The sequence below is a fragment of the Rhipicephalus sanguineus genome, chromosome 8 (genome assembly GCF_013339695.2).
Source record: "Rhipicephalus sanguineus isolate Rsan-2018 chromosome 8, BIME_Rsan_1.4, whole genome shotgun sequence".
NCBI lineage: Eukaryota > Metazoa > Arthropoda > Arachnida > Ixodida > Ixodidae > Rhipicephalus > Rhipicephalus sanguineus.
The window spans coordinates 17,604,262-17,629,974 of NC_051183.1; the positions used below are offsets into that span (position 1 = coordinate 17,604,262).

General features: G+C 46.7%; 2 protein-coding genes across 2 annotated transcripts in view; both read left to right on the forward strand.

Annotated features, from left to right (window-relative positions):
- LOC119401487 (cingulin) overlaps positions 1-3,029 on the forward strand; it is a 43,031-nt gene extending 40,002 nt beyond the window's left edge. The window contains exon 19 of the transcript XR_005185447.2: positions 409-3,029. The gene's annotated coding sequence lies outside the window, so the exon portion shown is untranslated. The remainder of the gene's footprint in view (positions 1-408) is intronic.
- Positions 3,030-10,275: 7,246 nt separating this feature from the next.
- Positions 10,276-13,093, forward strand: LOC125759617 (uncharacterized). Its single transcript, XM_049418629.1, has 3 exons — positions 10,276-10,642; positions 11,363-11,452; positions 12,996-13,093. Exons 1-3 carry the CDS (start codon positions 10,352-10,354, stop codon positions 13,074-13,076), a joined length of 462 nt encoding a protein of 153 aa, XP_049274586.1. The 5' UTR covers positions 10,276-10,351; the 3' UTR covers positions 13,077-13,093.
- The last annotated feature ends 12,620 nt before the right edge of the window (positions 13,094-25,713 follow it).

Consider the following 25,713-nt stretch of genomic DNA (forward strand, 5'->3'; position numbering starts at 1 on the left):
CTCGGTCGGCTCCGGGCGCACTTCGCGACGTATCATACGGGAACGGTCCGACAGTTATGACGTAACAGCGGGGTTACCAATACATTGTATCCTATGGAAGCTATGCCGGGACCGGCGGAAAACGACGTAACATCCGGGAAAACGCAGCAGTGAGGAACGTAACAGTGGGGTTCTACTTATAAACTTTTTACCGCTTTGAATGCACTCAAACCTTTTCCAATGCTGTGGGACGTGCATAGGTTAACATGCAATGCATGAATCATTCCTGAAATTTCGTTGTCATGGCCCCTCTGAAGGGAAATGTGAATTGTGTTCAACTCTAAAGTAAGTGCTTAGTGTGATCTGCAACAGACAGCACCTCCCATATTCATCATGCTCTGACACATCATCCGTATTGTTTGTTCACAGCTGTTCATGTCTGCACCTCACTAGAACGTTGTCTTGACTTCGTATGGACAGGTATGACTATTTGTTAACGTAAACATGTTCTGACAGCTCATCATGGTGAGCACAAACCTACAAAATCAAATTTTATGTAAATTTCTTGGCTCTAAAAGTTAAATGTTTGCTCATATGCTGCAAGAAGTCTTTCCTTCATGCTTTGTTCCTTTGGACATGGTTGTTGCCATATCGAGCAAACGACGTACATTTTTGTCGTGGGTAACTGTAAACACAATATATTGAATGTCATTATCTACCAATGGCATTAAGGTTTCTTGTGTAATGGGAATATTTCCTGTGTTCCGTGGGACTACAGGTACTGATTGCAAAGTGATACTGTTGCTGTACCTGTGGCTTCTGTATTACCTTGTTTTATACGTAAGTTTTTGATGGCAAGTCTTTCCACCTCCCCTGTGACTGTGAATTAAAGGGACACTAAAGGCAAATAACAATTTACGTCAGAGTGAAAGCTCAATGTATGACAACTTCTAAAACGGCAATATTGTCAACAGCAGTGCCCTACTTACCGAGAAATTAATCTAAATGTATCACATGATGAGAGCCACGAGGGGGACATTTTCGAAGTGATCCCGATGACGTATGAGAGTCTGCCTACAATAAATCACTAGTAATCAAACTAGCAGCAATAAAAAAAGAACCTTCCGTGCATCAAAAGACGTAATAAAATGCTGTTTGTTCGTTTCCGTTTGATTCATGGAAAAAAGAACCTCTGTGGCGTTGCCATGGGGAACGGCGCGCGTGGTGCAAAGGGTTCGTTTTCGCCGAACTGCGCTTCGCCCGGCGCCCTGCTTCGCTCACGCGGTCGCATCTCAGTGGTAGTTTCGGGATCGCGTACTGCCGCGTGTGTTTTGCGCGCTCGTGAAAGTCGCTCTGACAGAAAGTTCGACAAAATGCCGCAAGCAACGACGCCTGAACTACGAGCCCTCAGCAGCATACCGCGTTCATCGGGGCTCAAGTCGCTGAATTGGAACCCAGCGTCGCGAGCCAATGTCTCGTTGTCAAGTTCTCCGTCCACATCCATTGCGGTGATTGCGGCAAGCTTCGATGGCTTCGATGACCGTTGTTGCTGCTGTGTGTCCCGCTACTTTCGCTCTGCTGCTACTAGTGTCGGCGGCCGCGCAGTACGGGCGGGCAACGTTGGGCACGGCAGCAGTGACGTATGAAAGTCGGATTTCAGGCGGGTGATTTGAAGAGCGCTAACGCGATGCGGACCACTAAAACGTGATTTTATTTCAAAATAAGCACTTCTTTGGCATAAAAGTAGCACTATGAGGTTTCTGGACCGCTATTTCAACAATCAACGTCGATTTAATATTTGCCTTTGGTGTGCCTTTAAGCACTGTGTCGTGTTGATCTCCTTGGCAAGGGCTTGCTCTTCTTTTGTGTTTGGAACTTATTGTGGTGTATTTTTAGTATTTGCCATAGACTCATGATTTATGATGACGTATTTTTTTTAACACCGCAGCTTTTTACTGGCAAGGTTGCTGCTTTGTTGTACCATAGATGCGAGTATTTATTTTTGTCATTTTATAATAATATGTTTGGTTTGTTGCACATGTCGAATGTGATTAGCAAGGCATTCCAGCTTATGCGTTTTGACAGGGTCAGGCCGTTTTGTGATGTTTACTACTTACATCTACTTATGAGACAGTAGTTTAGTTTTATCTTTATCTGATGGTTATCTTATCTTTATGATTATGGTGTAGTAATGTTTTTAGTTGAAACATGCAGTTTGAAACACTTCTTACTTTGATAAAGTTTTACAGAAGTAAGCTTATCTTGATCCCAGTCAAGACAGTTAACCTCCAGCAGCTACTTGATGACTGAGTGTTTGAAGAAGAAAGCATAGATGTAGAATGGCTATGAACGTTCACTTCATGTGTTATATGTAGATGCCGACGGAAACTTTTGTGACACATTCGGCATAGTAGAGACTGTAAGAGGTGTTGTGCCAGGCAGTTGATGTTATCAGAGTGTTTCACTCTGGTGCATGATAGTCATTCCTTAGTGTACAATTTTAGACTGGGGTGTGCACAACAGGTTCATTTTTTTTATGAAAGTCCTGTTGAGGTCTGTTCTCAGAACAACTACATGACATTTTGTTAGTGCTCATACATTTTGTGATTTTCCTGCATTTGCAGCATACTTGAACGAACGAACAAAAAAAGTTTTAGTCTTGAGAATAAAGGTGCAGTATTGTTGAAATCTGTCACTTGCCATTTTTTATCTGACTCATTTTGATCAGTGTTTTCGTGTACCTGTAGCAGTTTCTCAGTGGTTGTGGTGTTGCACTGCTGAGTGCAAGGTCGCGGATTCGTTTCCGGTTGCGGTGGCCTCATTATGAAGTGTGCTAAATGCAGAAACACTCGTTTGCCTTGCGTTGTTAGTGAGTGCTAGTAAAATAAAATATGTAATGATCGTCGCGCCACCCGGCGGAGCAGATCTCAACCACGCGCTTGTTTCGACGTGGCCTCTGGGATCCGCTTCGGCAAACTGTACGATATCGCTGGTTCTGGTTGAAGTTAAGAACTATATTGAAATGTAATATCGGAGCATAAATTTACCAATTATTGTCAGGATAATTAATGAAGATTAACTGATTGAGTTGACTGAAATATTGTGAGCAGCTGGCATCGTTGCAGCACCTGGCATTCGGCTCAATTTATGTGCTGTTTTACCTCACCGATATTCTTCAATGCACGCAATCGCACGCTCCTAGGCGGTCGCACGCTCCTCCTGGGCGACCCAGCAGGCCCGCGAGGCGGCGGAGAGGCAAGACCTCGACGTCCCCACGGGAGAGGACTAGGCCCAGCCAACAAATTGCTGGTTTCAATAAAAGTTTATTCCTCCTCTTCCTCCTGTCAATAACCTTCTCCTGCTGTGAATTTTCTCATGGAATACTTGTTTCTGGTGTTTATTATGAGATCCTCTATCATAATACGTTGCTTTATACATCTACGTGTGGAACTTTCTTGATCATAATACACTTATTCTTCTTGTCTTCTAATCTCAGTAAGATTGCTTTTAACTTGGAGCAAACTGGGTGTGTACTGAAGTCGTCAGGGGCGTAGGCAGGGGGGGTGGGGGTGGTTGGGGAGGTTCAACCCCCCCCGAAAATTTTCAGTTTTGCTTGCGTATTATACACGCACACCTACAAACGCACGCACGAACATACATAAAGAATGGTTGAACCCCCCCCCCCCCCGAAAAAAATTTCTGGCTACGCCCCTGGAAGTCGTGTATGTTGGGTGGTGTCGTTATAACATAGCTGTAGCTGGGTATATGCGATCGCGCCATTGTGTTCATCAGCGATATAGCGTAGCATATACCGCGCGTCATGCAATTTCGCGCTATGCCCTTCGTCAAATTGCGTGAGCACACAGAAACTTACTTTGAGCAATAAGTTGCAATCGATATCGACGACGCCACGAACGGCATACGTGCATTTCCGTCACTGTCAAAAAGCGTGTACGAAAACAAGCGGATAAAGCATTCGAAGGGGTCCAGCAATAGGTGACCCATTTATTTTTTTAGATAATCAACGGAAGAGGTGATGGACGGCACATACGTGTTAAGCACGGCGTACGTCTTTCCGACCGATCGTATATCTTGGCGAGACAGCATTCTCGTACAATTGACATAGTGGGCAAAACTTTCGACAGCATTCGGCTCAATTTAGTGCTGTTCTACCTCATCGATATTCTTCAATGCACGGAATCGCACGCTCCTATAGGCGGTTGCAAGTAGATCCACCTTTTTATATGTCACAACCGAAGGAGACTGTTAAGACTAACTTGGGTGAGTCGGTTCAAACCGGTACGTCGCGCGGCTGTTCCACAACTTCGTTGGCTCTGCAGTGCACAATTCGAGAGTGTTCTATATAAAAGCGTCGAGGACTGTATCATCGCCGCTTTGCTGAAGACTCCGTACCACATGACTTGCCCAGGAAAGCTTTTATAAACGCGTAGTTTGCGTCCACAACGTCGCATTGCTTTTTGTCTGCCCCTCAATATCGCATGCACCGGCAGAAAGCTTTCTAGATAGAAGTCTTGAGGTAAGATCTCAGTAAGAGCCGCTTCTTGGGAGCTACCCTATCGCACGACTCACAAGTAAGCTTCTTGAACTAGGCATGAATAGCTAGCGTCTGTACCGCCTTGTAACTCTTCGTCTGCCCAGAAATATCGTTCGCCAGCGTTCTAGACAGTTGTGTCGCGATTTGTACTCCATACGTAATGCAGGACTCGCTTTGGAAAGCTTCATTACCAAATCACGGATTGGAGGAGTCCATAACTAAGTGTTGCTCTTAGTCTGCCCTGCAGTACGGCCTAGAAACGTTGAGTACGGCATCGTCCGAAATTTCTAGACGGAAGCGTTGATGTCTGCCTCTTCGCAGAAGATACCGACCCTCGAGAGCGTTCTAGACGCAACTGTCGTTGGCTGTACAGTGTTTCTTCTCGTGTGGGTGGATTCCATAATACAGTGTTGATCTTCGTCTGCCCTGCAGTACGGCATCATCTGAAAGTTCTAGACAGAAACGTCGACGTCCGCGCGGGCCTCTTCGCAGAAGGTACCCACGCTTGAGGGTGTTCTAGACGCAAGTGTCGCGGGCTGTACTGCGTTTCTTAGCACGAGACTCCATATATATCATGACTTCTTTTGCCGAGCAATACTTTCTCACCGATGCTCGGATTGCTCGCGTCTGCTGCTGCCTCTTTGTTCCGAACGCTTGGCGAAGCGTCGCCTTCGAGCGTTGCCAAGTGGTTTTTTGCAGCTGGTACAGCGCGTACGTGGCGGTCATGGTAATATCGGCGATACTGTTAGAGGCCTACCTGTTCAGCCATCGAGTGCTTGGACAGGCCGCCAACGCCGAGGACTTCTTTGAGAAGCTCTACATTGCGCTGCAAGTACTCGTGGGCGTCAAAGTCCTGAACAACTTCGGCTTCATCGTCGTCGGCAATCGTGTCTTCGTCGAGGTCCTGCGAGACCTCAAGCGTCTGGAACGCGCCATCGGATTCAGGTAATGTTTGACAACTTACGTCGAGGTGTTCTTGTCTTGGTCATTGAGAGTCTTGTTTGCCCAGAAAGTTTGTAGCGTTCCAAGATTACTGGTTTACCGGAGACTTAAACTTCAGTATACCTTTCGTAGAGAAAGTATTGATCACTCAGATATTGGTGGATAGCGCAATACTTCAAAGGAAAAAAATGCAAACTTAGAACATGTAGGCATAATTTCTGGAGGCGTATATCGCAGAAAAATTACGGCAATTATTGAGCTTTGAATACCTTACCCAAAACACCTTTGCTTAATATGTAAACCAAATATGGTATTGAAACAAGAAACGATAGCAATTTTCTGACAAACATCACCCAGACGACATTCAGCGAAATTGGGAAAGCTCCCGCGTGACTAAATTTTTTTTTCACTGGAATATTCTAGTAATTCCCTGTTTTCAATGCAATAAATCTGTGGTACAGGCCATTATATTACCGTTTAAAATGACGGAATAGGTAGGCTAATAAGATACGCTCTTTCATATGAGAAAAAAATCACAGCATATCCACGGAGTGAATGATGATGAGTGGGCGAAGCTGCGGAGGTTCATCGGTAAACCGTGAATCTTCCGTGAATTCTGCCCAGTACATCATCACCGACGTGAGATCGGGCGCGTTTATACTAAAGGTTCGATGAGTTACGACGACTTGCAGCTCACTTTAATTTTACATGTACGCTGTGAATTTTCATTGTTTAGGAAACCATTGCTTTAGAAAACATCTGGCGTCTTTCGTTAAGCAGCTGGCGTCTTTTCGTTTTGCTTTAGAAACATCTGGCTTTCTTTCGTTTTGCTTTTAGAAAACATCTGGCGTCTTTCGTTGGTTTATTTCATCAATCAACGGCGTTTTGAACAAAATTTTTATTGTTTAATCACGCACAGGAGAAATCTCACCAGGCACTACCTTGGAGGTAAACAATGGCTGCTAATGGGAATGAGAGACAGAAGAAGTCGGCTTTTAGCTAACACTTACACTTTTACTTCTACTAACGTTTCCTACTGGAACATGCCAATGGCTGGTAATGAGGAATGAGAGACATAAGAATTCGGCTTTTAGTTAACGCGCACGCTGCGAATTTTTTATTATTCAACAACGCACAGGAAAATTCTCCCACCGGCACCACCTTGGAGGTCAAAGCGTAAGACTTGTTACGCACTACGACTACTACTACGACTACGAGGGACGAACGGGTGCCGCCTTAAGGAGCTTCGCCCCTAAAAGTGGGCATCTTGCACTAGGTGGCGCAAGGCTGAATCACAGCGGAGCAGGTGGTTTCCTAGGTGTCGTTCGACTCCAAACCAATGTTAGGCTCAATAGGACTTAAGTAGGCTTAAATTGCATAATTGGTCCACATGTATCTCAAGTACCTTGGTTGTGCTTGACTCATACACAACTCAATTAGTCTCGTTTAGTCGCAGTATTAATTAATGCTAATTAAGCTTATTTAAGCTTAATTAAACTGGACTTGGCCACTGTAGTAATTAGTGTTATATTGACATTGTCTTCATTAAACTTATTGGGATCCGACTTGGACTAATTTGTATTATTGAGGTTGTGGCTTAATTAGTCTTTATTATGATGGGCTTAGACGATACTAGGCTTAATTTTGGTTATACTTAGTCTGGCTCATCTGGGCTCATCTAAGCTTAACTTGGCCTAACATGGCAAAGGCAACCTGGGCTAGTCTTAATTAGCTCATCCTAATTACACCTAATTAAGCTCTCCTTAATTAGGTATATGAAGCTTACATAGGCTTAATTACTTTTGACTATATTTAGCTTGGCTTAACTGGGATCATCTAAGTTTTAACTAGGCTCAACGTGGCTAAGGCAAGCTGGGCCGATTTTCTGTTCACACCACGCGGCATGAAAAGCCGGATGTTAAAACGTCAGTCCGCAGTTTTAAACGTGAAGCTATTTCTCCAGGTTGCGAGAAGAGAGCAGCAGCTGCACGTTCTGGTCGAAGCCCCGCCTGCGGTGGTTCACGTTCGTCGCGGTCGTGCTGTGTTTCGGTTTCACTCGAGCCCTGTCCGTGTACGAAGTGGTGAAGGAGACTACGGCACCGCTGCTGGTGGCAGCGATGAGTGGTGCGTTCTCGCTCTACTACGGAGTCATCGAGTCCATGGTCGTGATCGTCGAGAGGTACTTCTGCGTCGTGCTCTCGCGTTACGTCGACTTTCAGGTGGGTGTGCATGCACGCAGCACATCATCATCATCATCATCATCATTGTCATCATGACTACGCCCCCTACAGGGCAAGGCCGTCTCCCATGTGTATCCAATTAAGCCGGTCCTGTACTTGATGTGGCCACTTATCCCCGCAAACCTCTTAATCTCATCTGCCCACCCAACTTTCTGTCTCCCCCTGACGCGATTGCCTTCTCTTGGAATCCAGTCTGTTACTCTTAACGACGAGCGGTTATCTTAGCTTCCGCTACATGCCCTGCTCATGCCGATTTCGTCGTGATTTCGTTTAAGATGTCCTTAACACCCGCTTGTTCCCTGACCGGCTCCGCCCTCTTCTTGTACTATAAGGTCACACCTACAGTTTTCCTTCCACGGCTCGCTGCGTCTTCCTCAATATAAGACTGCCCAACGGCGCGCTGCAGGCAATTGCCCGTAGCTGCATCGGTACAAGCTGCGTCGCTTAATTTGTGGTACGAATAATTTGGTGATGCTGTAGCCTAAAGGTCGACAAAATGTCAAAAAGCCGTTTCAGGGTCCCCTTAAGGTTTACGCTTCTCTCAAACCGTGCTTTTCACAGCGTAAGCTGTTATGAGCTCACAAACACGGGCGATATATATTGGTGACGATGTCGTGTCCGCCGCTGCCGCCGTTGTCCATCGCAGCTATCCACGGGAATTCTACATGTCAGTCAAGTATTCTATCATAGAGACACGCCAGTGCTTGGAACTTCCTTCGAAAAAAGATCCTATACTGGCGTCATGTGGGCGAGTAGTCGTCGTTAACAGATGTAATGTTGCGTGGCAGTAGCGTAGGATCGCGCTAGGAGTGACACAGCGGGAATTGCACAAGGGAGTGGTTTAAAGCTTCCCACCCTTTCCAAAGGGCTTAGCCATATTTCATCGTCTCATCATCAGCCACAGCATCAACAAAGTGTGCATGCTGCAGCTACCTAGGTGCACACATTGCCTTACAGACACGAATGCATCGACACGAATAAAAAAAAGGTGTAAAGGTCAAAACGTCGCATAACGTCTTCAATGACGTTATGCTACGACGTATCATGACGCCACAAGTCGCTAAATAGTGTGACGTCATCAACGACATCGTGTAGTGGCGCCACCTGACGACGTCATCCCATATGACTGTATGGTCGCCTGGCCCAACGTTTATATAAACGTTGGGTTCTATAAACGTTGGCCTGGCCATGGGTGGGCCGATCGCGGAGTCGACTGAGAACGCCGAAGCAACTTCATGAGTGTTTCGTGAGAGCATAGGCTTTTGCCTGTACATTCCTTGGCTTTACCTAAAGGGGCTGTGAGTTGTTCTTATTTTATTGATGTATACTCACTCGGTTACAACGTAAGAAAATGTGCCAACTCCGCCCACAAAACGCGGAGCGCCATTCTCTGTGAAGGGCAGTCGTGCTACCTGATTTCCCGCTCGAACCGCTAGTATTTTTTTTCTCAGCTACTGTAAATGCTATGCATATTACGAGTTAAAGGTTCTTCGTCGCTACTTAAAGGGGTACTGACACAAAATTTCGCGGCGGAGATAGCCTGCTGGGTCGATTCCCGTGTACGTGCGTGTACAATCTGCAAAATATCGGCAGCGAATAAAGCTTGGAAGGTATTTTATATGAATTTTGAAGTTCGCGAGCGCGATCCAGCATTACAGGCCGCACCTGGTGCATTGACACCCTCGGAGGTGACCCGAGGTGACCCCCCTACTTCCCCTACGTAACCTTTGCAGCCGGTACAAGTTATGATGACGTCGTAGCCGCCATTTCTGTTTTGACGCGCTTCCCGACGAATCGCCCCTCGCCAGCGGGTCAAACCTGAAGTGATTCGCCACGTCGAACATTCCTTCCATCCCCGCCGCAAGAAAATCGTCGCCATCAGACGACGATGAGCCCGGCAACGACAGACCGCGTGGAAATGCGTCACTGTTCTGTGTGCTCACGTGACCGAGCGTTTCAATCGCTAGGTGGTGATAGTTGCACCCGGCGGCTTGTCGTTTTTGGAGCTCTATCAAACCGAAACCGAGGCTGTGTCAGTAATGAGGAGCTTGTAATTAATTATCTGTCGCGCGCTGCAGCAAACGATGTGCCGTGTTATGACTAACAGGCCCCCAGCAACACATTGCAGCAAAAAAACGCGTGGCGAAAATTTTTGTGTCAGGACTCCTTTAAAGCATTATGTTTGGCTGAGCACGGATGTCAGAGTCCCCGACAAAATTTACTAGGACGTTCAAGTTTCTACCTGAGACCAGCGACATAAAGGTGTGTTTGTACGGGAAAGTCAACTATCTGAAACACCCTAGAATTGCATGACGTCACGAAAATGACTATAAGCGCTGTTGGATAGAACATTTATGAAAATTCTCTGTGGGAGGGCTATCGATGACTATGAGCGGAGCTGCTATTTTTTCTTAGATTGTAACCGAGTATAGCTCCCCACCATGTGGCGCTGAGTCGGGTTTTCTTATGCGCCGCAGACAATAGCCCCACATTTCAATTCCCAATACCTACTTAGTCCCTCCACCCTTCGCAGGTGAACCGCACCCGGGAGTTGCTTGGCGATCCTTGCTCTACGCCGCAGCGGCAGCGTACGACGCGCCAGCTGGCGACTGCCGTAGACAGGCTCCGCGTCAGCATGGCGTCCGTGGCCCGGATCGTTCGCAGGGTGGACGAATGGCTGCGCTGCGCCGTGCTGGTCAACTTCGTCATCTCGGCGCTCGTGGTGTGCATCATGGCGTACGCCGCGGTCAGTACGCACATCAGCGCACACAAGCTGTTGGCCACGGCAGCGTACTCGACCCTGACGTGCCTCTTGATCGCCGATGCCTCCCTGTCAGCCGGCGACATTAAAGCGCAGGCGCTGAAGCTCAAGTCCGTGCTCGACTCGGCATCCCTGATCGGCCTTCCTTCCACGGTTACCTGCCAGGTGTGTGTGTGTGTGTGTGTGTGTGTGTGTGTGTGTGTGTGTGTGTGCGTGTGTGTGCGTGCGTGCGTGCGTGTATGTGTGTGTGTTTAGGAGTGCGGTCGCTTAAAGGGGGCGCCAGGTCAGCCCCATATTCAATCGGACCTGTACGGTCATTATTTAGAGAGGAAGGTAGGTTGGTGACCATGCAGGTTTTTGACGATAATGGTGGCCGGAAGAAGTTGCATTCCAACAACTGTGCACTTCCCATCTATACTCCCGGAAAACCAGGGACCAAAGGCAGGCCACATGGGAGAAGCAAGTCAAAACTTCATTTTCATTTTTTTTCATCCATAACTAAGCATTTTATCTTTTGGACTCGACCAATTAACCGGGAGGGGTGGGGAACCTTGCGCACGCCCATGTGGCACCCTGGTATGCGCAAATGGCCGTGTATGCCAGCGTTAGTTTTGAACGGTACTGGTAACTGCGGGCATTAGTATAACCTTAGCGTCTGCATTGTTGTGAATGAAGTCTGTCACCAACAGCACGTACGGTGCACAGCCTCGGACGGCCTCGGGCACGTTCACACATGCCAGCAAATTGTGCGAGACGATATAGACGGCACTGCGATCGCAAAAGTGGCGGTCCCCGCAGGATATTTGTCTATGGGGAGATGTCATGCGACGTCAGCGTAATCATGAGATAAACTGATCACTCATTCATTCATCTTTCTGTCTTCAGGTGGAGATTTTCAGCATGACCATCGACGAGAAGCAGCTCTGCTTCACTGGCCACGGTTTCCTCACTGTAGACAGGCCTATGCTCACCACGGTACGTGAAAGGATTCACGATGAAACCGCTGGTGTAGCGGCTCTGGTGATGCGCTGCTAAGCACGAGGGCGCGGGTTCGATTGATTACCAGTCACCTTCCTCTCTGTGTTTGCTGTTGATGCTGAAAGTTGGTCTCATGGGTTTTACTTGATTATATTTCACTAGCGACATATGGACCTGCGTCAGTGGCGTAGCCAGAGGGGGGTCACACCGGGTCCGTGCCCCCCCCCCCCTATTTTTTTTCACATGAGATATAGAGCACAAAATGGCACTCGACCCCACTTCTCTGCCCAGATTCAATGTCGGATCAAGGAGGTGCAGCCCCCCCCCCCCCCCCCCCGAAAAAAATTCTGCCTACGCCACTGACCTGCGTGCATCTTTCTTCGTCCGTGTCTTGTCCTCAATATTGAAATATGTATTCTATGTTTGCGCAGCTTCTCTTTTATTCATTACAATGAACTTACATCCAACTATTCCAATTATTAAGTCCCGCCCGTGTACGTCCATGCCGCATGTCGTAGACACTCCGATACGCCTATGCTCTCTGGTGGGTTGGTTGGTTATTCCTTACATACTGGTTCACTGATCTCCCGCCCATTATCCTCCTTTCTCTTCTTACCAAGCGCAGAATAGCAAACCAAGTATTGCGATCTCCTTAAGCTCCATACGTTTGCCTTGAAAGGGTAAACCGACAATCACCCCTTTGTAGCACAAAGCCACAAGGAAATTCTTACGGATTTCTCAGAAAGAAAACTTCTTAGTTGATGAAAGATTTGCCCTAGTCCGGGGTTCCAACCCGGGAACCAACGCTTTTCCAGGGCGGTCGCCTAACCAAGTGAGCTAGCCAGGAAGCTATACTCGCGGACAACTTTTCTTGGCAAGGAAGGGAAAGCTAGAGAGCCGAACTACGCGTGTGCTACCGCTGAAGATTATAGTCCCACAATTGCGTCCTTGTTTTCTGCATGACAATAAAAAAAAAACAATATTTTCTACGGGGCGCTGTTTGAAAGGAGGGTCAGCGCGCACCAAGGAGATATTTATATTTGTTTCGCTTTATGTAGTGTCATTTCGCTTTTTTGCACCTGTGAAAACGTCGCACCTTTTACGTGCACCCCGCAGTCAAAATGGCGTCTGCGTCTTCAGGTGAGCGCTCGTCACCCTCCAGCTTTTCCGACGATTCGCCGAGGGAGCTTGTGACGAATTTCACTAACAAATGGCTGTCTAAGCCTGTGATGACCGCTCGAATATTCAAATGGCTGTCGCAGGAGATACGGAAGGTTCACAAGCCAAACTAAATTCGAAACGCGCGCCGAACTGGACTACTTCGCGGAACAGTACATGTGCAGTAGCTCCGCCCCCGTAGCGTTTCCTCCATTGCCAAGAAAAGTTGTCCGCGAGTATAGCAAGTGGCATCGCGTGGGCGAATTGATTGACAACTCCAAGCTCACGGACACATATTATGCAGATCTTTTCAATACCTTACCAGTTTCGATACCTTTACCTTACTGTTGCTCTCTCTCTCTTTCTCACTCTCTCTTCACAGTTCATTGGCCTGGTGATGACGTACTCGCTCATCGTAGTCCAGACCGGCCGCAGGTCTGAGACACCCAAATGTCAGCATTAGACGGGCCATCCAGCAGGGGCCTAGCCAGAAATTTTTTTCGGGTGGTGGGGTGGAGGTTCAACCATATTTATGTATGTTCGTGGGTGTGTTTGTATGTGTTGTATGTTTGCGTCTATATATACATACATCCAAAATAGAAAAAAATAAGATTCGGAGGGGAGGGATTGCAACCCCCACAACTCCTCCACCTCCCCCTCTGCCTACGCCAGTGCCCAGAAGCGTAGCCTCTGTAGTTAGACTTCCATGTGGCCACTCCTCTTCACAATTATCTTATGCTGAGGAATTGGTTATGATGATGATAATGATCAAAATGCAAAAAAAAGGACACCCGCATGCTTAAATTTAGGCACACGCCTAAGGACCTCTAACAACCCCAGAAAATACAGAGAACGAGCGCGTTATTTGACCTTGCCCGTCTATTCGGCACTATTCGTGACGCCAGCAGTCTGTTCACGTGACGTCATGAGGGTATAAGCTCTCGATTGGTCCATATACGAGGGGTATGGGTTGTGAATTGTCCCCTACCCTGCTTTGCCATGCAGTCGCACGTCTGTTCTGCCTTGTCTCGCATGACTGTCGTGCGCGATCGACTGATTTCACTTCGTTTTGTGTGCTTTCGATAGCGCAAGCGGAGGTAACAGCGTGTAGCCGAAGAGTGCGAATTCCTGATGGGCTCAACGCTTAGTGCTGACATTGTCATCGTCTTTTATGAAGAAGTAAGTGGCGCGGTAGAGATAGCGTCTGTAAGAAGGGCAGTGAAGGCAAGAAGCCACTGTCTCGTCATTGAGCTCGGAATGGCTTATAGGGGTTCTTTAGGGGTTGCGTTAGGTTAGGTTAGGACCATAGGCGTGCGCAGGGTTCACCTTCAGGGGGGGGGGGGGGCAACGTTTCGTCGCAGCGCCCCCCTCCCCTCCCTATCATGTCAATGTGTGGGGCTGACTTTGCACCCCCCCCCCTCTTAGGTGAATAGGGGGAGCGCCCCCCCCCCCCCCCCCCTGTGCGCACGCCTATGATTAGGACCAGAGGTGGTCGAAGTTATTCCGGGGTCTCTCACTACGACGCGCTTCACTATCATATCGTCGTTTTGTCACTTAACCACCGTAATAAAAAATCTATTAATGCGGATTATTTTTGCTCCACCCTTCGTCACTGTACCTTGTAGTACTTTCGATGTGTTTTGAGAAATAAATAAAAAAATTCGAGCTCGTAATCGAAGCTTGCACTTGTTCTATGACCGTGCTTGTTTAATTTGCCAAAGCACCGTAACGCTTGAACATCTTCATGTTGGTTGCGCGACTTGGTTCCTTTCTATGAAGGCGAAATGCTAGAGTCCCGTGTACTGTGCGACGTCAGTGCACGTCAAAGAACAATGGGGGGTCGAAATTTACGGTCTACCTCATTATCATGCGACGTTTGTGCCACGTAAAATTATTATCATTAGTGACCCGATTCCTGAACTGTGCCCTTGGTGCGCCGTCCGCGTAAATCGATTTGAACTTTCCTATGATACATACGATTCGAGAAATCAGCGATTTCATAATTTCTACGGATCAGCCTTTTTTGACAGCAAGTTATACAACGTGATGTTACGTAAACGTTGTCGTTATTTATTTTTTTTCTGTAAAACTTAAAATTTATGCTGCAATAAAAAAAAAGGAGAGTAGTTCTTGGTATTGGCCAAGCATAGCGGCGGCGCACTTTCAGAATTATCCGGCCTGTATATTCTACAGCTAAACTGCACAGCACAAATTCGGTACGGGACTTCGAAGAGCGCACACAGCACAGGAAAAGCGCTAACTCGCAACTACCTTTATTGCGAAAAGGAAAAAAAAAAGCTTTCCTGCATATATATACTGTACAACAAGCATACGCAAGCGCACTGTCCATCATAACCACACGAAAGACATATAGCCAGAATACAGATTATAGGACATCAAATCTAAAAAAAAAATTCATTTTCTTTGTTGCGCAACACCACAGAAATATCGCTGACGCAGTCACTTTCTTTTTTTCTGGTATGACACGCTTCCATGAGTTCTGTGGCCACCCCGAATTCCCGCTCGTGCCCAAAACTGGACTGTACAGATTGCTTCGGCGTTTGGACGTTGAAGGATGCGCATTTATGAGCTGATTAATCGCTCGTCTCTGTAGATTACGACGCTTCTATATCATTTATGGACGGCCGCGGGCCATTGCTGGCTTGCCCACAGTAACGCATCCATGATTTATCTATCCCGTAATGTGTGAACCACGCTGTTATTTTGTGTCGTTTTTTAAAAAGGAATTCGCTGGGAGGCTCCTTGTATAGATTGTTCGAGAATCGATTACAGCGCACCCCTTCATATACGCCAAGAATTTCCCCTTAAGGCAAGTGTTCCACGCAGTAAAAGAAAAAAAAAAAGGCTAGCAAAAGTTGTTCCCAAGGGCCCCAATTTCACAATGGTATCTCTTGCGTATTGTTAGCTGTGTGCCTCAATTATTTATTACGAGCGAATGAGAAAGTTATGAAAGCGGCTCTTGTAATACTGATGCTACCTTTTTGATAAACTTAGAAGAACTTTTTTTTAGTGTATATTTGGAAAAGAAGACAATTTGCTTCTCTGGAAAAAAGTGCTTACTTCGCTTTTTTGTCATCGTAGTGGTCTTGTGTACTTGAGCAAATATTTTAGTGTAGTAGCATTTTTATTAATGCATCTTAAAGGGGTGCTGACACCAACTTTCGAAGCTGAGTTCACTCCGTCATACAAATCTCCTGCATGCAGAGACGGCTCTGAGCAAGTGTAAAGCTGGGGGAATAACCGATAAGATATTTCATTTTGGCGGTAAAATGAATTTTCGCACGGTCCACCTACTGACATCGACACTAGCGTGACGTCAGGCCGCAATATCAGTTCTGGTGACTTCGCGCGCCAGTCTGGCTGGTTGTGATGACGTCAGGTGCCAAAACATGCAAAACGGCTGCTTGTGCGTCGCCAACAGGGCCACAGAGCGGCGCGACCGTGGAAACGTCACGATATCTTGCTCGAACACGTGACGAGAAGATCACGCCTTGTCGTGATGTCAGGGTACAGCAGGAACAGCCTTTTAAGAACACGTTGTAATTATTTTTTCAGGGGACACTCACGACTACCAGTACACTTTCCAGGCTCATGAGGACTTGGCCTTTCATTTGGCGCAAAAAAAAAAAAGGAGAAGAACAACGGAAAAATTTCGTGTCAGTACTTCTTTAAAAGACTTAAATGTAGCTTTATAGATACCACACGAAATTGGGCCAAAATGCTTGCTATAGCCGGCCGGAAACAGCCCTAGTCAATGACACAGAGCTTCTATAACAAATAAGAAATAGCGAAGCAATTAGTAGGAGGCAAGCTTCAGAAGTTGCTTTCTAAGTCAGCATAAAAGAAAGTAGTCCAAGCAAAAGCATTAAAAAGTTCCGCTGCTGTAAAGTACGACAGTCAGCGACATAAAGCGACCGTCAAGATCACTAGCGTAGCCAGAAATTTTTTTCATGGTGGGAGGAGGGGTGTTCAATCACACTTTATGTATGTATTTTGTATGTGTGCGTGTATAGTATTATATGCACATGCAAAATAGAAAAATGGGCAAAAAATAGAACCCTCCTCCCCTTCCCTGGCGACGCCCCTGATCAAGACGATATATAGACTAGAATGATAATTAACCCTGATGAATGTGCTTATTCTGCGTGAAAACTCCATACCGTATTCACTCGCGTAATACAAGCACTGGTTAATGTTAGCTAACCATTCGCTAATGTTGGCTGCTCTTGCCGATCGTCATTTATAACAATGTTTTTTATCTCAAAAAAACATATTTGTGCACTGCTACGACTTTGCCTGGCTTATGAAATCTTTGGCACACGATGACAGTTAAACCCTTACAAGACTTCGCCGTAATTTTTTTTTTCAGCGTCGTCTGATTGTCACGGCGTGCCGTGACATTGCGGCATCGTTATTTATTTATTTAATTTATACAAGTACCTCAAGAGTTCCACATGGGAACGTTGTGTGAGGGGGGGGGGGTGTGCATATTTTTTGTTTTACGAAGAGCGATGAAAGCGAAAGAAAAGTGAAACAAAGAAGACAATTGGGTAAAATCTTGCTCACACATCGCAAATATCTTGGTCGTACAAAATCGAAACGTAAATGAAACAATACGCAATGCAAACGGTAATACATAAGCATGAAACAAGGCTGACGAACTGTCGCTTGAATGAAAGTCAGAAAGTAAATGTGTATAAAGCGTTACGCAATATTTAGGACGACATATACAAATTAAAGGGACCCTGCAACAATTTTTCAGCACGGTCAGAAAACTCTTGCCGATCGGTAGTCGAGACTCCTACCGAGTCTCGACGTGAGCCAATTATCATAGCGCACCACGCGCCTGGAACTTGCAATTAATTATCAGTCAGATACAAATCGCTCGCTCTTCTCTCGACAAATGACGCCATAAACCCAAAGTCCACGGCCGTTGGCTGATTTGAGCATCGTGAGCTGCCTAGTTACCGCGGCCTCCGCGGGATGGCGCCACGTTCCCTCGCGTACACTCGCAATCACAAGAAAGTATGCCGCGCGTTCGAAGGAGTAAAGGAAGTGCTCACTGTCACGACGCGCGCTGACAAAGGGACGCATATTCATGCCCCCTTGTCGTCCCCCTCCCTGTGTAGCCTTCAGCGGGCTCGCTGGTACGAGAGGAGAGAGAAAGTGTTTGAAGTGTGCGGCAAATCCCTGTAACTGCGCTCGTACTCGACTGATTCTAAAAATGTTTGCGGTAGTCGATTCGTGACGCAAATGGCTCTTTTAAAGAAGTCATTCGGTGATTACTTTGGAAAGTTTTGAGGGGGACCCTTTGAGGATCAGAACGAACCACAGTAAATAGATAATGAAGGCACACAATGCTAGTATGATGACGTGACGGGTCACGTGGATCGCGCGTCGCGTGGTAAGACGCACGTTTCCTGTCGCATTTACGTTCGGAAAACTTTCTTCGTGTCATGACACTGCTGGTAAAATTTTGACCACATGAGAGGTCCATCAAAATTCTTCGTAGAGCGTAGCCTATCACGTTGAACTGATGACGTAACTGCGCAACCGCAAAAGAGAGAAAAAACAAAGAGGACAGAATAAGACTTTCTTTTTTTTTCTAAGCAGCACGTTGCATGTTCAGTATGAACCAACTCATCAGCAAGTAAACTTTACGTCATGTCACGTGTTCAAAACCCATGCGAAAGTGTTAAGGCATGTTGGCAGTTGCGGATGATATCAGGGCGTTTTTCTTTTCGGGATGGAAAAATGGTCAGACGAAGGTAATCACGTGACAGAAGCCTGTTGTTACTCGTGTGCTGTGGTGACGTTTGTTCTGGTGAACTTTGTTTCGTTGAGGTTCACCGGCGACGGCTCTACCGAGACTGCAGGTACTGCGCCTGAGGTAAGTGCTACGCGACCGCCGGTCGGTTTAAAACCTTTTTAACCGGTCGTTGTTTTCTGAACGGTTTTCCACTGGCGATCCGTTCCCGCGCTTCAATGACAAGTTGCGAAAGCTCTAAAATGGCTATCTCACCCCGACGCATTCTCGTTAAAGGGACACTCATATTAGTAAAGTACTCTTTCACGATACCAAAAACACCGCGCTTGCTGCGAGAAGGCGCTTAGTAAGCGAGAAAACACACAAAAACAAAATGTGGGTGGCAACGCCACCTTGACGTTTCCGCACCATTCGCCGTGACGTCACATGTTTTGACGGCGCCTACTAGAGACTACGTAGTTCCTAATCGGTAAAAATGAAGTACATTGTCCTCTGAGGGGGCCATAGGCTCAACATACCAAGTTTGGGGTAATTTTGTTGAGGCAATGGCGCCAAAATACGATAAATGCACTTTGAACTCCGTGACGTCACGCGGCGAGATTTCGGCGCGAAATTTAAAAATTGGACTTTCAACAATTTTCTCCTCTATTAATAAACCTATTATGGCGAAATTAACGACATTAGAGTTCTCAGAGCACAATTTCTTGATCTAAACCGATCCATTGTTTCTCTTTAGTGTCCCTTTAAAGGAGCACTGACACGAATATAAAAAAATTTTCGGATTGTTGCTCTAAATAAAAATACTGGTGTCGCGAAACCTAACAAGAGTATTGGGGTGCCTGGGAATGCATCGTATATATTTTAATTACCGCTACCTTAAAAAGACACTTTCGGTTTCGATATCGAGGGGGTGGCTTCTCAGTGAAATTTCATAGCAGTGTGACTTCACGCGGATACAGGAACTCGCGACGCACTAGCGGCAAATCTGTCGTCTGCTCGTGGTGCACATAAACAACGATGAGTGAATTGTAGTCCAGTGACCCTGACAGTGATTTCAGCGATTTAGGCTGCTTGCAGGACGCAGAGCTCGCAAACACGGGGGAACTGTGTTGGGTCGGGATAATGTCCATTGCAGTGGGGCTGGCCTGCAGATGCTCAGTGACGAAAACTTCAAAGTCAAATAATATTTTATACGTGTTCTCCGATTCCGGTGTGTGGACAGCGTTGACGCTGCATACTGAGGAAACGAAAAATGTCCCTTTTGCGATGTCTCAAAATCGTGTCAGTACTTCTTTAAAGGGGCCCACCTCTAGAAAGAATTGCGAATTTCGGCTACACAAAGTGGAAGTTGTCAGGTGACTTTTTCACCCTCCGTTTTTGCCTAGTGGTTATGGTGCTCCACAGCTGACCTGAAGGTCGCGGGATCGAATCCCTGCCGCACTTCGATGGAGGCGAAATGCTTGAGGCCCGTGCAGAAACCCGGGTTGTCGAAATTTCCGGAGCCCTCCACTACGGCGCCTCTCATAATCATCTCGCAGTTTTGGTCCGTTAAACCCCGACAATTATTATGTCAGATGAAGTGAAAGCGGTAATGGGGGCTAGTTGGTTGCCAGAACTAGCAACCATTTTAGCAGCGCAAAACATAAACACACAGACACAAGAGAATAGACGAAGGCAGAATGGGCGCTAGTCCTGTCATACTGCTAGCGCTCGTCCTTTCTTCGGGTCCAGGCTAGAGAAGGTTTCGCTCGTAGAAGTTTTCATATCAATTGATTATTAGACAATCTAAAAGGATTCAAACTGTCTTGTTCGCTTCACTGCCAAAGCAGGCACTGTCCTTCTTTGCTTCAGCAAGCGTCCGCGGTAGGCGTACTCCTCTGGCGTTTTCCCAAGTGAAAGAGGCGAGAGGGCACGTCATTGTCACGTGACGAATGAACGAATGAATGAATGAATGAATGAATGAATGAATGAATGAATGAATGAATGAATGAATGAACAGGTTATTTTTGTATGTCTACAAGATGAGCAGGTTATTTTTGTATGTCTACATTTCAGTGTCCATCCATATTAGCACGAAACATCGGGCAATATGAAATGTAACTACGGATTCAGCAAAATTTAAACAAATAAATGTTTCGAGCAGTTCATCTAAGGTCGCGGTACATCAAAAGAAAGCAAGACGGTTTTCGCTGGTATTCGTCCTTGCGACCACTTGCAGGAACGATTACTTGCGATTACTTACCGTCGACGCACACGTATAGAGTCGGCGTCAAAAATTTAGAGACCCGGGTCTCTAAATTTTCTCAAACCTAGGGCCCTAGGTTTGAGAAAACGCCCAATTTCGCGGCAATTTTTGAATGTATTCGGTCTAGCTGCACGGTACACGCTGTTAGCACGCTTTAGAACGGGTCGAGAACCTAAATTAAAGGATGTCTGACGAAGCAGCTGGATTATTCATTTTTTTTCCTGTGTCATCGTGGTCCCTAAACGTTTGGCGCGGACTGTACATGATGACGGATTCCACAAAACACTGCTTCAATTCATACACAGCGCAAGCCCTGCAGCGCGCATATAATACACGCATGCGCATCAAACATTACCCCTTAAAGGGTCTATGACGCACAACTTTCGATCATAATCTGTGTTATGTGGGTTGATCCTCGTTCTTTCACAAACAAGCTGGCGAACTTTCAGCGCGTTCGGTCGAGCAGGTGATTTATAACGTTTTTATAGAGACGCGAGCGGCCTGGGAGTCGGGCAACACTGGAGCACTCGCGAGCCATGACGTAACAAGCTGCTTGCTGTGCGAGCGTCTTCATTTCGGCAAACGATTTTGTTCCCCTGGTCAGTTACGCGTGCAACGAAGCTATTTCAGCTTTTTCCAGCCTGGCAGTGAAATTAAAACGATTTACAACGGCTGAAGCTTTCGTAGAACTTGACGGCTGTGCTCCATGCAGCACATGACGTCACACACTCCATGGTAAAAATGGCGGTCGCCGGCGGTGGGCGGAGCTTATAGGCAGCGCCCTCTAGGGCTTATTTTGTACTGAAATATTCTTGTACAGCGCATTTTTCATATATTCTCATCTACAATAGGCCCTCTATTACTGTATTTCGTTGAAAACCGCAAAAGTTCGGGTGACCGTGTCATGGCCCTTTTAAGAGTAGGCGTACATCGCAATAGCAAAAAAAAAAAAAAAAAAAAACTGCCTGCGTGTTCGACGCAATGACCGATAAGTTACTCGACGACTTACAGACGTTCAACTCTGGCCGCGTCCTCGTCATGATGGATAGGGAAGTACACGACCGCGACTATCTTCAAGCTTGCATTTCTAAGCAAATGTTCGCCTGTCCTGTTTCGACAGTGATGCTGGTTCCTCCCCCACCATCTTTTCCATTTTATTACGGGCAGCCATTCTTTTGACAGCGAGGCATCGACAGAACTACAAAAAGAAAACGAAATTACGACTTGGAAAACTAAGTTTCAAAGGAGAAGCGGCGCTTACTTAACTTGATCGAGTCCTCCATGCAAAACAAGAACCCCTCGCAACTGACACTTCTGAGGACAGCGCTCCGTAATGCAGTAAAGTACCCCGGTCGCTGTCAATACGGTTATTCGTTATGGCGTGGCTGTCAATATGTGCGGCGTTTTTGTGACCACTTTCTCGAAAATAGTGTGCCTTTCTTAGCTGTTTCTTTTTTTCCTGTAATACCCGTACCCGTGGTGTCACTGAACCACTTTCGCGGTGCCTTCGATCGACGCCATTGTTCACGTGACTTCGTGGACCTAAGCCTAATCACTACGCATCTTCGACTGCACTTACACGGAGCGGCTCTTGCACCCTATGTAAACCGACACGGCGAGAAAACATAATAGAATGAGTCGCGGGTGTCGGTTGGGCCACTCGAACGATCAGGTCTTGGGCGTATCGGTTTCGTCGCGCCGCCTCTTCTTCTTCCTCCCATCTTTTGTCCATTTCGGCGATATGCTTCTAGGCTTCGTAAATTCGCTTATGTCCTCCAAAGTTACGTCTGCGTTTCGTCTGTTTTGTCTCGCATGCACTGCCGATACATATAGTAAGCGAATAGCACGAAAGGAAACACCACGAAACGGTCGTCTGGCGGTCTCAAGTGCCGTCTGCTTCGTTGACCATGTGTCTGTGACACACAATGCTTTTCTTTGATCCGTCTGCATTTCTAAGGAGTTATAGTTTTTCGGTGACGTCACCCCCGCGTCAATTGAAAGGGTAACACCCAGACGTTAACCCTATCTCTCTAGTATGTTTCGCTTGTTTTCGCGGTGGACATATTCTCAGTACGATCGAGTGCCTCCACTTTACGTATACAATGTCGAGTTTGGTTTATGGCGGGTGCAAGGAACCGGTGACCCCTCATTCGCTCGTCAGTTCGCCATTACGACATACGTGCCGCAAGGCATCACTGTGAAGAGACGAACATGCGGTGTTGAAACGGTGTAATCGCCTGGAAACACCCTTTAGTAGGGGTGTAGAACCTTTCTCAAGCCTCCTTTTTTTTGTGGGTGTCAGGGAAATGTGTAAGACACGAGAAAACACCCTTAAGGGTAAAGCTTTCCTTTCTAACACTCTAAAAACGAGTAAATAAGGTATATGAACTCATCATGCATTTTGGGGAGTAACTGATTACCATTTGTCCTTCTGCGGAGTAGCTGCGAGAGAATGAACCGTTACTCCCCATGCTGGTACTCCTCCATGAAGTAATGTAACACTTAGGCGTGCAGCATTTCTTGGTGTATGCGTGGCACTACACTCTAAGGAAAGCAGTACATGGGGTGTATTGACTAATCATACTGGAGACTAACTGAGTACCAATTGTCCTTCTGTGGACTAGCTGCGTCGAAATGAAGTGTTACTCCCCATGCTGTTATTCTCAAAGGACTAATGTAGCCGTAAATCTTTCCACATAAATCACTAGAGGGAAATCTGACACTTCTGTCTGTGGCAGCTGCCAGTGTGGCAGTCCGGGCAGCGATAGATTATTAAGCGAAGCTTTCCTGACTTACAGATTTGCATATTTAATTAGTGCATTAATTATAAAGGGGACTTTATTGCATCAATAAATTTGATTAAAAAAAAGCGTTGACTTTTGCTTGAGAAGCGGGCTTCTCCTTACAAAGTGTATAACTGCAGAGAAGCCAGATCTACAGGCGTTTGAAACATGTGGGCTAAAGAACGTTTACCTAAACCGCAATTAAGATCCTAAATTTTTTTTTAACACGAAAGTGTTTTATGCCGGGGTCCACCAAGTACATCCGTCACGGATATGACGTTGATAAAATGGACACCAACGGGTGAGAAAGAAAAAAACCAAGAAAAAGATACCCCGCTGGGAATCGAACCCACGACGTTGCGGCCGCGACGGCAAGCGCCCGACGCGCTATCCACTAAGCCATCTCGAGAGATGCTAGGCACGGCGCGAACGCGCCTTATATCTTTCACACATTCTCTTTCGCGGCCGGCGGAGCGGGGCGGTGCCGCCGTCTGTGAGAGGTGAAAAGAAGTAATACTTCACGATCGACACTTACTAGCGCTTACTCCGAGATTGCACGCTATATCTGAGGTCGTGGTTAAAGCGTCTCGATACCAGAGAGATAGAGTGGCCGCGCTGGCGTCGCGGAGGCACCTTTGACGCAGTTACGTTCTTTGCCTTTGGCTTCGTGTTAGCGTGCGTCAGCTCATCGGAGTAGTGCATCTTCCACGTGCACCAACGGGATTTCTCCGCCGCCGACTGCTTCAATTGCGAGAGCACCGACTAACAAAACTGCTGCAATATGCGTTGCAGAAAGGACGCGATTTCGACGGGCGAATGTCGTGCCTTCGTGGAGCGAGAGCAGCGCCTGCGAGACAGAGGCCAGCGGGACGCACGCGTTTGCGGCTCAGGCTACGAACCTCTACCTCCCGTGTTGCTGAAGCGCAGTGCGTGTTATGTATGCATGAGCACAGGCGTCGGCTACCCATTACTACAAAGCGCACACCGTGCCGTTTCTCTCCTTAATTGACGACGCTTTGAAGAAGTGCATACCGGGTACCAGTGTTGATTTTGAGCTTGTTGATATCATCCTTACGCGGGATTCACGATTCGCTGTGTCCAAATATATGTTCACACCGTCAGCTACCACAACAGTTTAATCATGATCATGGGCTTTAGTCGTCGCGATAGAGACATGCTGTCAACATGGGTGCATCCACGTCAAACGGTGCTATAGCTGCCAAACACGAATAGACATTGTACAAGCTCTCATATATCACTACACAATAAGCACTACTTCTGTGAAGACACGTTTCACTTTCGTGTTATACCGATTCCTATGACGGAGGGATCAGCCATGTTTTTTTACTACAGTTCAACGCACCTTCTACAGGAAGTTCTAGCAATCGCGCGCATACGAAATCGATATGTCTAATTCTTGTGCCATAACCCTAACAACGTGGCACTAACCTAAATTTATGAACTTCCGTTCATAGTGCCATTTCTTCTCAACTGCAACAGAAAATGTTGGAAAGCGATAAAGCGAATGCGTATGTGAAATAATTTTGAGCGTTTTCAGGGTCCTTGACCTAATCGTCGGCCATATTCTCACAGCATCGTGGCATCACGTGTAACTGAAAACAGGAAAACTTTGCACGCTATTGTGCCGTCCATAAAGCGAGACGAGCACAAGTGGCGCCTTTCCACGAAAGAACAACCGGGAAAATTACACCTTGCGAAAACGGGGGTGGGATGCTGTTTTTTTGCGTTCCAGACTTGGAAGCGTTCGTGCACGCGATTCAATTTTCGCCGGGTCTCGGCAAGTCATTTCGTTCTCGTGGAATATAACCTTGCGGCGAGAAAGCTGGCCGAAAATAAGCTCTTAATAAAGAAATAAGATCACAGACAGCAAGAAAAGGAAGTGATGACGCCTTACTCAGAGCTTGCACATAACAGTTTATTAAGGCGCAAGCTATATAGATGCCTCATCAAGCGCGAAAATTGACCGTCGCCGTCTTCGGCGTCCAACACGAGTGGTGCGAAAAATCGTCATCACGTGATGACCGTATGACAGCATCATGACGTCACAGATCGAAGAAATTCGTGACGTTGTCATGACGTCAGTTCGCGTCGTGCAAATCTGCAGCCAGCTGTGAGTGAAATGCGAAGATAGCGAAGGGTCTTGCTCCTTTCCCGATGCGTTCACTCTCTAATAAGGACGAATAAATTGAACACTTACTTGACTCAATTGAATTAAAACTTTTTATCATTCACTCGCTTCCGTTTACTCCGGAAATACTCTCAA